Below are 13,516 nucleotides of genomic sequence, written 5' to 3'. Positions count from 1 at the left end.
TTTACACAATTGATGTGTGTATGGATTGGGATAACAGTTGTATGAGCCCCTAATAAAATGTTAAAAAAAGAAAAAGAAAACAAACAAACCCCAAACTCTGAGTAGATTTGACTCACAGGGACCCTATAGGGTAGGGTAGAGTGGCCCCTGTGGGGTTCCGAGTCTATACAGGAGCAGAAGGCCCATCTTTCTCCTTCGGAATGCTGGTGGATTCAAACTGCTGACCTTGTGGTTAGCAGCCCAGAGCAGCATAACCTCTCTGCCTCTCTAGAGCTCCCTGACCATGGCCGTGTTGTTAGGTACCATAGAATCAGTTCGAAGTCACAGCAACACTCCCCAGTCCTATGACATCCTTGTCATTGTTCTCATGTTTGAGCCCCCAGGCTCTAGGCATAGTGTAGCTAGTAAGCACACAGTCACCCCCGCCCCCCGCCCCCAAACCTCACTACCATTAAGTGAGTGCTGACTCACAGTGACCCCTCTATGCGTTTCTGAGCCTGTAACTGTTTCGGGGAATAGAAAGCCCAGTCTTTTTCTGGCAGAGTTGCTGGTGGTTTTGATCATACACATTCAGCCTAATCACTACACCCCCAGGACTCCTGGCTAGTAAGCCCCCCTAATTATATCACTGTTCTTATGCCCATACTTTATCAAATGCCAAAGCTAATATTTTTTTTTCTCTTTCCTAAACCTAACTCAAATGCAGGTTCACTGTCATCTCTTCTTCAAAGTCAACTTAGAAACACACTTCCCTTTCTCCCCAATACACCCTCCACACACACATGCACATGCGCACACACACACATATTTTTATGGCATTTGGTAAGCTCATGTATTATTGTTAAACAAGAATGCATATTCTTCTAGCATTTCTCTTTTGAAACTTCAACCATTGGCTTCTTTATCTGTTCCCACACTAGCTGGTTAACTCCTTGAGGCCAAGGGATTTGTGCATTTTGAGCTTAAATCCCCAGCACTTGGCTTGGTGTTCATCGTGGGAAATTTCGAAGGAACCTCTTCTTGAATTTCCATTACATTTCGTGAATGCATCTCTCTGCCCTTCCCTTTCCTCATCATACAGGTAGAGACTTGAAGTTCATTGTTGGGGGTCAATTTCCAAACCTCATACATTTTCATGGAAACCTTTGGGAGCTTTAAAAAGAAAACGATCCCTTAAGGACCATCACAACAAAGCAGCAATGAACTCCAATTGCCACGGCTTATTCCCTAAGGCCTGTGAGAGGAGCCGTAGAAAGTGTTTTTCTGATGTGTAACAAGGTTTGGGAGAAATGGGCCTCAGAGTCCTTCGTGGTCTCCTTCAGGTGTAGAAATCCTTCAACTATTCTGTGTTTCCTACCTAATAAATCCCAAATTCCTTCACCTACCGTACACAGTCTCTTCCCTTGAATCCTGCTTCCCCTCCAATCTCGGAGATCATTCCCTCCTTCTTGCATTTAATGAAAAGACTTGGCACAGGCTTGGAACACATCACCTTTGTTCCAATGGCAAGTTGAAGCTTAGGTACCATCTTTCCCTGTCGAACCCTCTGCACTTTTCCTTCTTCCCCTTGTAAGGTAGTTCGTTTATTGTGCCAACCTGGCCGATAAGCACATGGGAAATTAATTGAAGGCGGAGAGATAAATGGCTGGGCGAGCCTCACCTTTCTTGTCTTTTGCTCTTTGATCACCGGACCAGTGTGGCTGCTTTGCAAGCTACACTACCTGTGGGACACCTAACCTGTGGACTGTGTCACTGTAAAAATGATTATTTGGGGTTGATTGTCCTCTCTATTTTCCACCCAAAGGCTTTACTATTACCCACTTTTGGCTTGGATAATTGAAAAAAGTTGTGGTTGTTTTGCTTTTATAATTGAAAAGGGCTATAAATGGATATATCCCTAAGATCATGTATCTGTTCAGTCCTATCATTCTGGAAGTCCAATGGAGACAGTAATATTAATTCGATGGTTTTATCTTGATTGCCTCACTAGGAAACTCTTCCAAATCTTAGCTGGCCACAGGTTAGTTGCCTTTGAGGTGCTGGGTGCCCTGCTTGCTCTGCCAGCTCAAGCACAGAAGACAGGGTGGAACGTTTGAAAGAAATTTGTTTGGGCAAATAAGGAGTGAGAATTCTTTCCCAAATTTTTGTGAAATGCATATGTGAATTGGGTCATGGGTCACTACCGAAACTGGCTGCCCGTTCAATCGTTCTCATGTCCCTCCCGTATACAGCCAAACCCAACTCCCGGTGGTCCAGGTGATGCTAACCATAGGCACCCTGTGAGACTGTCCAGGGGGGTTCCCCAGGCAGCAATCAGGCAGCGGAAGCAGACAGTCACATCTTGCCTGATCGATTCCAAGCTGGGACACCTTGGTCAGCAGCCAAGTGCTTACCCCGTGTTACCAGGGGCGCTTTCATGTGCAAATATAAACCAAATAACAACAAAGCCCCAAACCCACTGATAGAGTGGATTCCAATTCATAGACACCCGATAGAGCTTTCCAAGACTACAGAGTTTCCCGGGAGCAGTCTTTCTCTTTCTCCCAGACGTGAGAACTGGGATTAGTTCATTATCCCTGTCTCTCATTCTATCATCTTCTCTCTTCTCACCCACACACCCTACCCAGGAGTCCTGGCTTTCCATGCACAGCACAGCAGATGGTTGCTGAGGGCAGAGGAAAAAACATTCGAAAGTTGTGTTGAGGTCAATTGTAGCCACCGGGGTTACTCTTTGGTGCCCAGAGGGTGGTCCTAGGCCAGACCAAGAGGGCTAGTTTGCTGCTCCCCATGGAACGGGCAGCCTGACTCTCCACAGTGGTTTTCCTCTCGCCTTCCTTCTCTCCTTCATGCCCAGCGTTCCGATTAAACACAGGTTTGCAGAGCCTGGTGTGAGCAATTAGAGGTCTGAAATGGAGTGTGTGGGAGGCTAGGAGGGTCAGCTTGATAGTTAGCTTGTCATCCGTGAGGGAAGCACAGCGTGAGACATCCTGGCTAGTGTTGGGGAGAAAACACAAAACAACAACCAAAAACCCTCATTTGTTGAGGATGATGGCTCAGACGCCACACGAGCAAGGCTGGAAACGAGAAAAAGAAATATCATCTGAAACGTTTCTCAGGACAAGGGTCTGGGAAGGCAGTGGTTAGATAAAATTAAAGACCCTCACTCTGAGGGGAATAGAGGAGGTGGCCGGTGATGTGGGTCTGGTCCCAGAAAGGCAGTCCTCTGAGGGCAGTGGGGAGCACATTACGCAGGTGAATGGAGGTTATAACTCAGTGGGTGGTTAAGCACTAAATAGGGTCCAGTTCCTTTGCAGGAAGGCCATTTCTGCCTCAGTCTTTATGGACCAAGTTCCACTCGCAGGTCTAGATCTGAGCCATCCTGGCTGAGACCCTCTCGGAGGGCAGGCATGGGAGGAGACCACCTGGACAGGCCGACCATGACCCCTAGAACAGTTAGTGGTTCCCAGTGAATGGTCAGTTAGGTGTCAAAGGTCTTTTCTTGAGGCTAGTTGGAATTAAGAATATGAATGGTTTGGGAATGACTTATTGCCATCATGTCAATGCTGACTCATAGCAACCCCCAGTCACTGCTTATAGGAGTAGAAAGCTCAGTCTGTCTTCCACATGGCTGCTGGTGCTTTCGAACAGCCTACCATGAGGATCGCAGCCCAATGTCTAACCACTACACCATCAGGGCTCCATTAGTCAGCCCCAAATATAGAGCAGACAAGGTAGTAAAAGTCCAAAGCACAGACTAGGTGGTCAGGGTCAAAAGAAGAAAAAGCATCTCAATCAAGGTTACACTGCACAGATGGTTTCTTGAGCACGATCACAGTACATGCCGAGTGGTCAAATCCATAATTCTACTTTCAGGCAGAATGAAAATCCAGACATCATATACTTTTGTAAATGAAAAAGTCTTCCTTACCAAAAGCTGATTGTCACTGAGTGGATTCGGAGGCACGGCAACACCCACTGTTTTGAAGGAGAACAGTGCCCCATAGGGCTTTCAAAGGTGGCAATTCTATGGAAGAACATTGCCAAGGCTTTCTTTTGTTGCATCGCTGGGTGGATGAGAACCACTAACCTTTGCTAAGTAGTCAAGTGCAAACCATTTGCTCTACTCAGGGAATTAAAAAACCAAACTCCATCAATTCTGACTCAGAGCAATTTAATGGGCAAAGTAGAACTAGCCCCATGGGTACCCAAGGCTGTAATTATTTTTTTTGACAGCAGAGGCTGGGGGGGGGGGTTCAATATGTTGACTTTGTGGTTAGCCAAGTCCTCCTTCACAAATCAAACCCACTATCCTATCAAGTCAATTCCAACTCATATTGTTCCGGAATCCCTGAAATGCATTTGAAGAAGTCAGTTATCTTCAATGGTACATTGAGGCTGCTCCTGCTTTTTTTTTATTTTTCCCTACTCCCATGAAGTGTTACAGTCTCAGAAACCCAGGGGCAGTTCTGCCCTCTCCTGTGGGGCTGCTATGAATCAGCAATGATTCCAAGGCAGTGAGTTTGGTTTGGGTTTGTTTGTTGGATAGCAGAGTTCATGCCTTTCTTCCCTTTCCTGCATCTCCAAGTACTGGAGAATGGTGTCGACGCTCCAGTTGTAACTACAGATTTTAATTCTCCAAAGATCTTAGAGGTACTGTTTTCTAAGTCTTTACCTAAAAATTCCTCTTTTTGAATTCCAAGTCTCTCTTTGTAATACAAACGTAAGCGTTTGTATTCCTTAAGTTCAGTAGGGACATGTCAACTCAAGCAGGGCCATTGAGTTGACTGAGTCCTCACTGTTGACTGTACAGCAAATAGGATACTAAGCAAGCCGACCGACAAAAACGATTTACTGTAGAGGCGACTCTGATTCACAGTGACTCCATGCATATCCGAGAAGAGCTGGGCTCCAAAGAATTCCCAAGCGTCAACCGGGTGGCATTGAGTCTGAGTTATTTTTCAGCAGTAGACACCAAATCTTTCTTCCTAGGTACCAACTTTTGGATTAGCAGCTGAGCACATCACCATTTGCACTACCCAGGCATAAAAAACAAACAAACCAGTATTTAAGGAGATGGTCATGCTGGAGGTAGGGAAAGACACTTAAGTAATGATGAAACAATAGAATCAACCCTTAACCAATCTTAACAGGTATGTAATAAACATTTGATTGGCATACCTGATTCACGTCCCAAGAACCCATAAAGATTCGGAGCTAATATCATAGTTATTCTGAAGAAAGACCAGAGGTTTTCAGAGGAGACACCATTATCTGAAGGTGTGTGTCCAGTAAATAGCCAAAGCAATTGCTACATTACAGGTGCAAAAGGCCAGGTGAGATAATCCTGGACCCATCGATCAAGACTTCACAGAGAAGGTGGTATTTGGGCTGAGCCCTGCACTGAGCACAGGAAAGGAAATAGCATTTCTTTGCTGGTGACTGTTGTTAATATTTTGCAGTTAAGACAAGTGCTACCAAATTTTGCTTTCTCTTGGGGCCATGTAATGATGTCTCAGAGGATTAGAATCCATTTTACTTCAACTCAAAGCTAATGATTGGAAAGCCGCTCTACAGATTTCAGAGGGTGGAAAAGGGCTTAGAGGGGGCTGGGGAGAAAGGGATGGGAGAGGGATTTTAGATGAATTCTCCTCTATTTCCAACTCTAAGCAACTCTTTGCTGTTCACCGTGTGACATTCATCAGTTGTCAAAACTACCATTTCCTTTTGTTGCACAAGACAATGTAGGCAGAAGAAAGGGTGCATTAAGATCAAGTCACAATGACTAGAGCACCGGGCTTAAATGCCAGGAGTTATTTAAAATGATAAAAGAAGGGGGGTTGTGAGCAGGAGTCATAAATTTGATTGCTAGTGATGTTAGTCAATTGGCTGCTTTTTAATGTATTTTTCCCTTTGAAAGTAATTTAAATGTCTAAGGATATTGATGGTCTGTGAGAAAAGCTTGAGGTGGAAAGAGGAGAAACATGGCAGGCAAGAGATCTGGTTCTCTCATCTCCAGTCCCCCCCCCTCTTTTTAAAACAGTTTTATTGGCATATAATTCATATATCACACAATTCAACAGTTTGATCACATCGAGCAGTGTTGGACAATTATCACCACAACTTGCTTTAGAGCATTTTCTTTATTCTCATACTCATTGTTGTTCGCTCCCCAGTGCCCCCCAACCTCTCCTGGCATACCCCCAAGGAATCATTCACCCAGTTAGGGCCTCTATAGAATTGCGTAGCCCAGATTTCATATACAGAGAAGCATTAAAAAAAAAAAACAGCCAACAACAAAAACAAAGGACAATGTCAATCACAGAGCTGTGTGATTTGTATGTGTGCCTGAAAGCCTAGGTTTCCTCATCACTGGAAGTAGGATTTGCACACTGAGGGCTACCATTTCTGGCCAGCAGGGCTGAGTCTTCCATGTGCTTGAGAAGCTGAGAAGGAGCCTCCTCCTGGCAAGCAGCATGTGGTTGCTGTGGGGTGCCGTCAAGTTGGCTCCGAGTCACAGCGACCCTGGGTGCAGCACTGGGTCTCATTGTCACCATTGTTCTTATGCTTGTGCCAAGCAAGACGACCACTTCCAATCTACTGTCGTCACGTTGACTTTGACCCAGCGCAACTCTAGAGGACCAAGCAGAACTGCCCCTTTGGGTTTGGAAACGTTAAATCTTTCCTGGAACCAGCACAGCCTCATCTTTCTTCCTTGGAATGAATGGTAGGTTTGAACAGCTGACCTCGTAGTTAAAAGTTCCATGGGTAACCCACTAGCCACCAGGGCTCCTTGCAAGCAACATAATACACTTAAAATAGCTGGGGCTTTGAAGCCAGACCACCCTGAATTCAAATCCTACTTCTGCAGCTGTGTAAACCGTCTCTTCCCAGATCCCTCACCTCACCAATCTGCAGCTTTCTAATCCATAAAACGAGAATCACAACCCTGACTGCCCAAGCTTTCTGTAAGATGAAATGGAAGCAATGAACAGACGAGGCACATACTCTTGGATATTCAGTTAAGTCCATCTGCAGTCCTTCCAATGGCTCCCATTGAATGGGGGAGATCAGGATAGAGAGAAGCACACAAGCAAGAATTGTTGCAGGATGGATAAAACTTCTTTTTTTCACTATCAAAGGAAAGGTCAGTAATTCCCAGTCCTAACGGCATATTTGAATAGCCTGGAGGAATTAAAAATGATCATGTGTGAATTTACCCCAGACACTGAGCTGATTGGTCTGAAGTAAGCTCTGAGCCACGAGGGAGAGGTTAAAAACAAACAAAATCAAACCCATGCCATGCAGTCAATCCTGACGCAGAGTGACCCTGCCAGACCCGGCACAATGGCCCTTGTGGCTGTCCAAGCAGTAACTGTGGACAGGCGTAGAAAGCCCTGTCTTTCTCCCCTACGAGGCTGATGGATCCTGTGGTAAGCACCATGCCACCAGGGGAAGGGGAAGACAAGGAGGGGAGTCTTAAAAAGGTTCCAGGTATTTTGTAGTGTGCAATGAACTAAAATATTCCTTTCTGAATTTTCATGTAAACTATTTGGGGATTTTTATTAATATTCCATTCTTTCCTTCTCAGGTGGGACCCAAGAGTCTGTGTGTCTAGCAAGCCCCTGGGTCCCCTGAGTAATGCCATTGGTTCAAGGTTAAGGCTTGGCTGCTACTCAAATATTAGATGAGTCCACTCAGAGGCACTCTGAAGATCTACTCCCCCAAACCAGCCATTGAAAGCCCTGCAGAGCACAATTCTATACCACTGTGGGCATGAGTTGGCATCGACTCCATGGCAACTGGTGGGGGTGAGCAAGCTCCTGGGTGAGTCTGGCATTACTGCTCACTGACCTGTGTGTGTATGTGTGTGTGTGTATGTGAGAGAGAGAGAGAGAGAGAGAGAGAGGTTTTCCATGAAACAAATCACACACATTTTGTTCCAGACCTTTGACTACAATCCCCGCAATTTTTATCTTTTATCCCACTCCCTCTCTCTGTGTTTTCTGGGGTTTTTGGGGTTTGTTTGTTTTTCCTTCTCTCCTACTCCTTTTGAACTCTGCCTTGGACGTATGCCCTGGCAGTCCTCAAGCAGCAGTATCTCTCAGAATAGGCCAGGAGCGGATTTGAAGTCATGGTGGAGCCTGTAACTGACCCGCAGATTCCGCTTCATCCGATTTAGCTAAAGCTCAAGAGACTCTCCGATCCACATTGCCTGTTTCCACCTCAACGTCCTCAGGGGCTACCTCCGTGCTTTCACGATGGGACCTCCGGAATTGAGTGTGTGGGAGATCACGGCGAGAAAGCTGGAAGATGGATGGATGCAAATTAAAGATCAAGACGACTGAACTTGGAGCCCAGAATGCTCCTTTTGAATTAAAGGGGATCTTCCCAGAACTTCCTCTGTGCTAGCAGGGTTTACTGTCCAAAAGCATCAGAGGTGAATTGGGAGAGCATGCCTCATGTCCAAGACACATTGTGTTTTTTAAAGCCAAATCCCTTGGGTGGCAGCTGACGAGCCTCATCTCAGGGTCAGACCAGGGAACTAGCGGAACTGGGGGGAAAGCCGCTGCTTTATTGCCCAGAGTACATTACTGGCCTTTGAAAAGCCCTGGTACTTCCAGACAGATCTGTCTCATCGTTTTCTTCTTCTCACACTCCTGATTCATCTGGTTTTAGCTAGCTAAAAACTGCCTCTAAATCCAGATGGGCATTTTGCCAATTCCCAATGAAGAAAATGCTGAAAAATTCAACCAGGATGTAATCAAAACCATTATAATTCTGGCATTGCTGTATCTGATAAATATTTTCTTCATCACATAGAAGGTGCTTGGCAGTGGAGCCTGTAGCTGCCCCTCAGAGAGTCTGCATTCTGCTTCATTGGATTTGGCCAAAGACCCAAGAGTCCCTCTAACCTATAAGGTCTAGTTCAACCTGAACATCCTCAAAGGCTGATCTTGCACTTGTATATTTCAAGATGTTTGTACATTTGAAAAGAAGAAACCAAAACACGAACCGTGACGTTGGCGAGGGACAGGTAGGGAATGAGAGGCGGAAATGCCAAGTTGCTTGTTCCCCCTTTCAAAGCGTTTCGAATGGTAAGAACACTTGACCAGTCTATAAAAACATCTGGATGACAGAACAGACAAAACTGAAAAATCACGCTCTGAGGTGGGCATAAAAGCAACTGACATTTTAAAATTACTTTTTAGCTTGCGTTGTTGCTGGTGATAAGAGGTTAAATTCCTTTTAGACCACACAGTTCTTGTCTGCAAAGCAATCATTTCCCAATAAAATCTCAGAGGGGACAGGGCCATTTGTCAAGGTTGCTGGTTTTATCGATTTGCATATCTATACAGTGTTTCCTATGTGACAGACACGGTTGCAAGTATTTTAAAATATTACCTCGGTAGTAGTCATAGAAACTTTACGAATTAGGAACTATGGTTGTTTTCATTTTGCAGAGGAGGGAGTCAAAGATCAAAGAGGTAAATTTGCCCAAGTTCGCAGTGGCAGCCCCAGGACATGAACCTAGATGGTAAGGCCCCAGTGTCTGTAACCGTTGTGTGATCCTGCCTCAATGCTGAGGGAAAACATTTCTGTTCCGGATCAAGAACAGACGTTGGAGTGGATGAGATGATTCTTAAGTGCAGATGCCTTGACTGGTTTGGGAACAATCTTTAATTATCTGTTGTGATCCAGAGGCTTGTCTCCTCTCTCTGTTATCCAAAAGGTCACCAAGAGTTGGAACTGGCTCAATAGCAGTGAGCAAGTTAACAACCCCATGGTGTTAGTTGAAAACGCCAACCCCAAGGCCTGACACCTAGATCTCCGATTCTGGAAGTGGGAGGAGGTGGGCTGGAACCTTGATCTGAAGGCAGCTTCCGTCTTGACTGCAAATCCTAAATTCCACCACTGGAACATCCTTCTGCTTGCCCCCCCAAAGAACGTGGCGCCAGGGGGCAGCAGTCGCTTATGCTACCACCCCCCTCGGCTATTCTAGTCCCTCCAGGTCTGGTGCCTAAACCACTGATGACAACATTTCTGACCACTCCACCCCCAGCCCCATCTGCCGACAGTCACCAGGCAGCCTGGAGTCCTCTGAGCCTCCAACACGCTGCCTGCTTTCCTTCTGTATAAGCCCAGAGCCCACAGCCTTCTTAAAGGCTTCAATCAACCCTACTGCAAGACAAATGGAAATTCACATGATGCACCATTCACTGCTGCTCCCGGCTCTGTTCCAGGGCCGGACACCCCCATGGACCATAGTCTATCAATCATATTGAATGCACCAGAGATGACAAGGTTGGAACCCCAGCCTAGTGATGAGCTTCTCACTCTTTCCTTTCTCGCCCACTCTGCTATATCCATGCGATTTGCAGGAGTTCCTTGGTGATGCAAATGGTCAACACACTTGCTTGCTCACCAAACGGTTGGAGGTTTGAATCTACTCAGAAGGACCTCAGAAGAAAGGCATAGCCATTCACTTCTGAAAAAATCCGACCTTGACAACCCTGGGGGGTACAATTCTGCTCTAACTTGTTTGAGGTCACTGTGCATTGGGATCAGCAATATGGACACCTGATTTCAGGATCTGTTTGCAGACCACAAAGAGGCTGGGGGCTCTGGTCAGCCTCTCATCCCTTTGCTGCACCAATAGCATTTTAAAAATGTCTCTTTAAGTGACTAAGAGTGACAGTGCTAAGTACACACATCCAGCAGGCTGTGGAGAATTTGCTGCCTTCAGCTCTGCTGGTGAGTGGGCTGCTCCAGGCTCAAGAAAACCAACTGGATCGGTTCCAATCCCCCCTGGGCTTCCCACGGCCTGACTGTGCACTGGAGAGGGGAGCTGAGAAAGGGGTGGTGGGCAAGCCCTCAAATTTGCACTGAGCAAAAGGCTGCAGCGCCAGTAAAAGCCAGCTCAGAGGATCCCACTCAGCACTGGGATGGCAGCACATCCCCTGACCCCAGTGTGCCCACTGCCATCTAACAGCGAGAGGCACAGGCTGCAGGAACTCACCTACTATTTTCATTTAAATATAGGGACACCTTCTTCCTCCTCAGTGTGCCATTTGGGACATACAGGTGACCAGGTTGCTCTGCTGAAAAACCCCAGATAGTCTTTGGAAAAGGGAACTTCTCTCTATATAGATAGATACGGATATAGAGACAGACAGGTCTAGATAGATCTCTGGCCTATCAGAAATTCCCATAGAACACTCCAGCTTCTCTTTTGCTCTATTGTGATGGCAAAACATTCTTTCTGAATGCACCTTTGGACACAAGAGCAACCAAACAGCAAACTGGAGGCTAACTGACTGGATTGAAACGTGGAATCAAATGCACTGTGCTCTGTGTCTCCCGATAGAGTTGGCTTTCCTTTTGGTGCCCCATCTCCCCGGAGAGGGTAGTACCCATTCTCCAGGAAGTCACTGCAGACCTCTAAAGGGGCGAAGGCAGTGGCAGAGTGCCACGCTGACCTGCAGAGCCCCTCCTCGGGATGGCGTCCATTCGGCGAGGTCAAGGTGCCCTGGGTTTCATCAAGTGCCGAGTCGGCACACTCAAACCCTTTTCCGGGGGGACCAACATCCCTGCTTCCTTTAAGGCATATGCTTTGGGCAGGAGTGGGGGTGGGGGCAGTCATTTTTGGACCCTGCTCTCATTTGTTCCCCAAGGTACATACATTGTTGTTGTTGGATTTTTGTTTAGACCTGTTCCTTCTGTGAACCGTCTGCCTCAATTCCAACAACAGTTCGGTAGAGACTATCCATTTCGAACTCTCGTTTGTTGAACGTCCGGACAGAGCCCAAAGTTAACCTGCGGGAGCCCATGCTGTACACCCAGACTATAAACCAACAGGCCAAGAGAGGCCCCTCCCTCCTTGCTCTCCTCTCGTTACCTTGAGCCCCTTGACTGTAGAAGAATCTCTGAGCCGCCTCAACATCCAAGAGCCTGTGAGCAGACTCAACGTCCAGGAAATAATCCATTTTGGGATAGTCCATCTTCGATGTGCCCCACGCAGAGTTCTATGAGGGAAAGTTCACTTCGACCACCTGGGAAAGAGGATTTCAGAGGGTGAAAGAGATCCTTCCAAGACATACAGACACACTTCATAATTTCAGAGTCAGACCCCTACACACACCCACATTTGACACCACCACCACCACCACCTCCCTGTCTGCTCCATGCAGCTTTCTAATCATAGGAGAAAATGCAACATTTAACCAAGTCATTACAAGCAATACATTCTACTGAGGAAAAAAAAAACCAAAACAGCTGGTCCAGGCGAAAGATAACAAACCAAACAAAAGCCATACCAGTCCTTCCTTGCTGGATACTGGCAGGAAAATACCCCGGGAAAGACACCAGCTATCACTCCCGAGAAAGTCAGTCGGGGACAGGGCATAGTCATTAAGCCCCTGCGGATTTTGAGTCTCAATCTTCGAGCAGCTGGGAGAGTTCCGAATGAGTCCCGCTAAGCCTCCTTTCCTTGGCGACACACATGCTACTGAAACGCCCTGAATGCCTCCCCCAGCGATTCTCTCGAGCACACCTTGCCAAGTGCTACAGGGTAGTCACCCGCCTGCCCCTGGGTGCGCTGCTTCTGAGAAAAGATGGTGCAGTGGGGAGCAGTGACAATGATCCAGGCAGGGTGCCCACCCCTCTATCTTAGCACCGGGAAGCCTGGCAGAAGCGAATACAGCATATTGCAAACACTGCCCGCTGGGGTCTCCCTTTGAGCAGCGGAGGCATTGCCTGGGACTTGCACAAACGAAGCATCTCTGTCCCAACAGGATGTCATAGGACAGCGTGACAAGGGAAAGACTTTATTCAAACCAAGCTCAGTAGGCTAACCCGACTCGTTTCTCCTCCTAACCCGCGCAGGTTAAGCTAAGCAGCCCAGTCTAGTCCGAGGAAACGTTTAAAACACCCAAAGGTAACCCAACAACAAATTATACTTACTGGAAAGGAGGGGGGAACCGAGGGCTAACTTTCAGTCGCAAAACAAAAGCAGTGCCAGCCGGAGGTCTTTGATCTCACTAAACAGTTCCAGTGAAAATAAACAGTTTGGATTGTTTGATTAGAGCCGCGATGAATAATGTATTCCGGCCGCTGGACTTCCTTTATTACTAAAACGGCCAGAGCTCGTTACCTTAGCAACGGAAGGTGACGCCAACCTCAGCTGCTCGGTACTCTCCTCTGTGAAGGAAGAAAATCACTAATTTCCCACGTAAAACTTTAGCAGACAAACCACCGCCATCTACGTGCACGCGCCACACAGAGTCCTCCCGCATGGTCGTCTCTCAAGCAGAGAGGTGTCGGCGTCGGCGTTAAAAAAAGATTTGCGGTTTCATCCTTTATTTTTAGAGCCTGTTTGAGTTGCATTCACGGCAGATTGCAGCCAAATAGCCTATGGTTAAATAGTAAATGCGACAGGAAGGTTGGCCAGAGGTTGTTGGCGGGGAGGGTGTTTAGACCCTAAGACTGGTTTCAGGTGGTGGAGACTGGGAGGCATAGG

General features: G+C 46.8%; 1 protein-coding gene across 1 annotated transcript in view; it reads right to left on the bottom strand.

The window, feature by feature from the left end:
- PHACTR1 (phosphatase and actin regulator 1) overlaps positions 1 to 12,554 on the bottom strand; it is a 609,657-nt gene extending 597,103 nt beyond the window's left edge. Inside the window, exons 1-2 of the mRNA XM_045298679.1 lie at positions 12,315 to 12,554; positions 11,897 to 12,050 (exon numbers count right to left, since the gene is read on the bottom strand). Coding sequence (XP_045154614.1) covers positions 11,897 to 11,999 — 103 coding nt within the window. The 5' untranslated portion in view covers positions 12,000 to 12,050; positions 12,315 to 12,554. The remainder of the gene's footprint in view (positions 1 to 11,896; positions 12,051 to 12,314) is intronic.
- Between the last annotated feature and the right edge of the window lie 962 nt (positions 12,555 to 13,516).

The sequence above is a fragment of the Echinops telfairi genome, unplaced genomic scaffold, assembly GCF_000313985.2.
Source record: "Echinops telfairi isolate 266 unplaced genomic scaffold, ASM31398v2 ScPeMD7_7439;HRSCAF=8477, whole genome shotgun sequence".
In the NCBI taxonomy this organism is placed as follows: Eukaryota; Metazoa; Chordata; class Mammalia; order Afrosoricida; family Tenrecidae; genus Echinops; species Echinops telfairi.
This window is presented reverse-complemented; position numbering and strand designations above follow the sequence as displayed.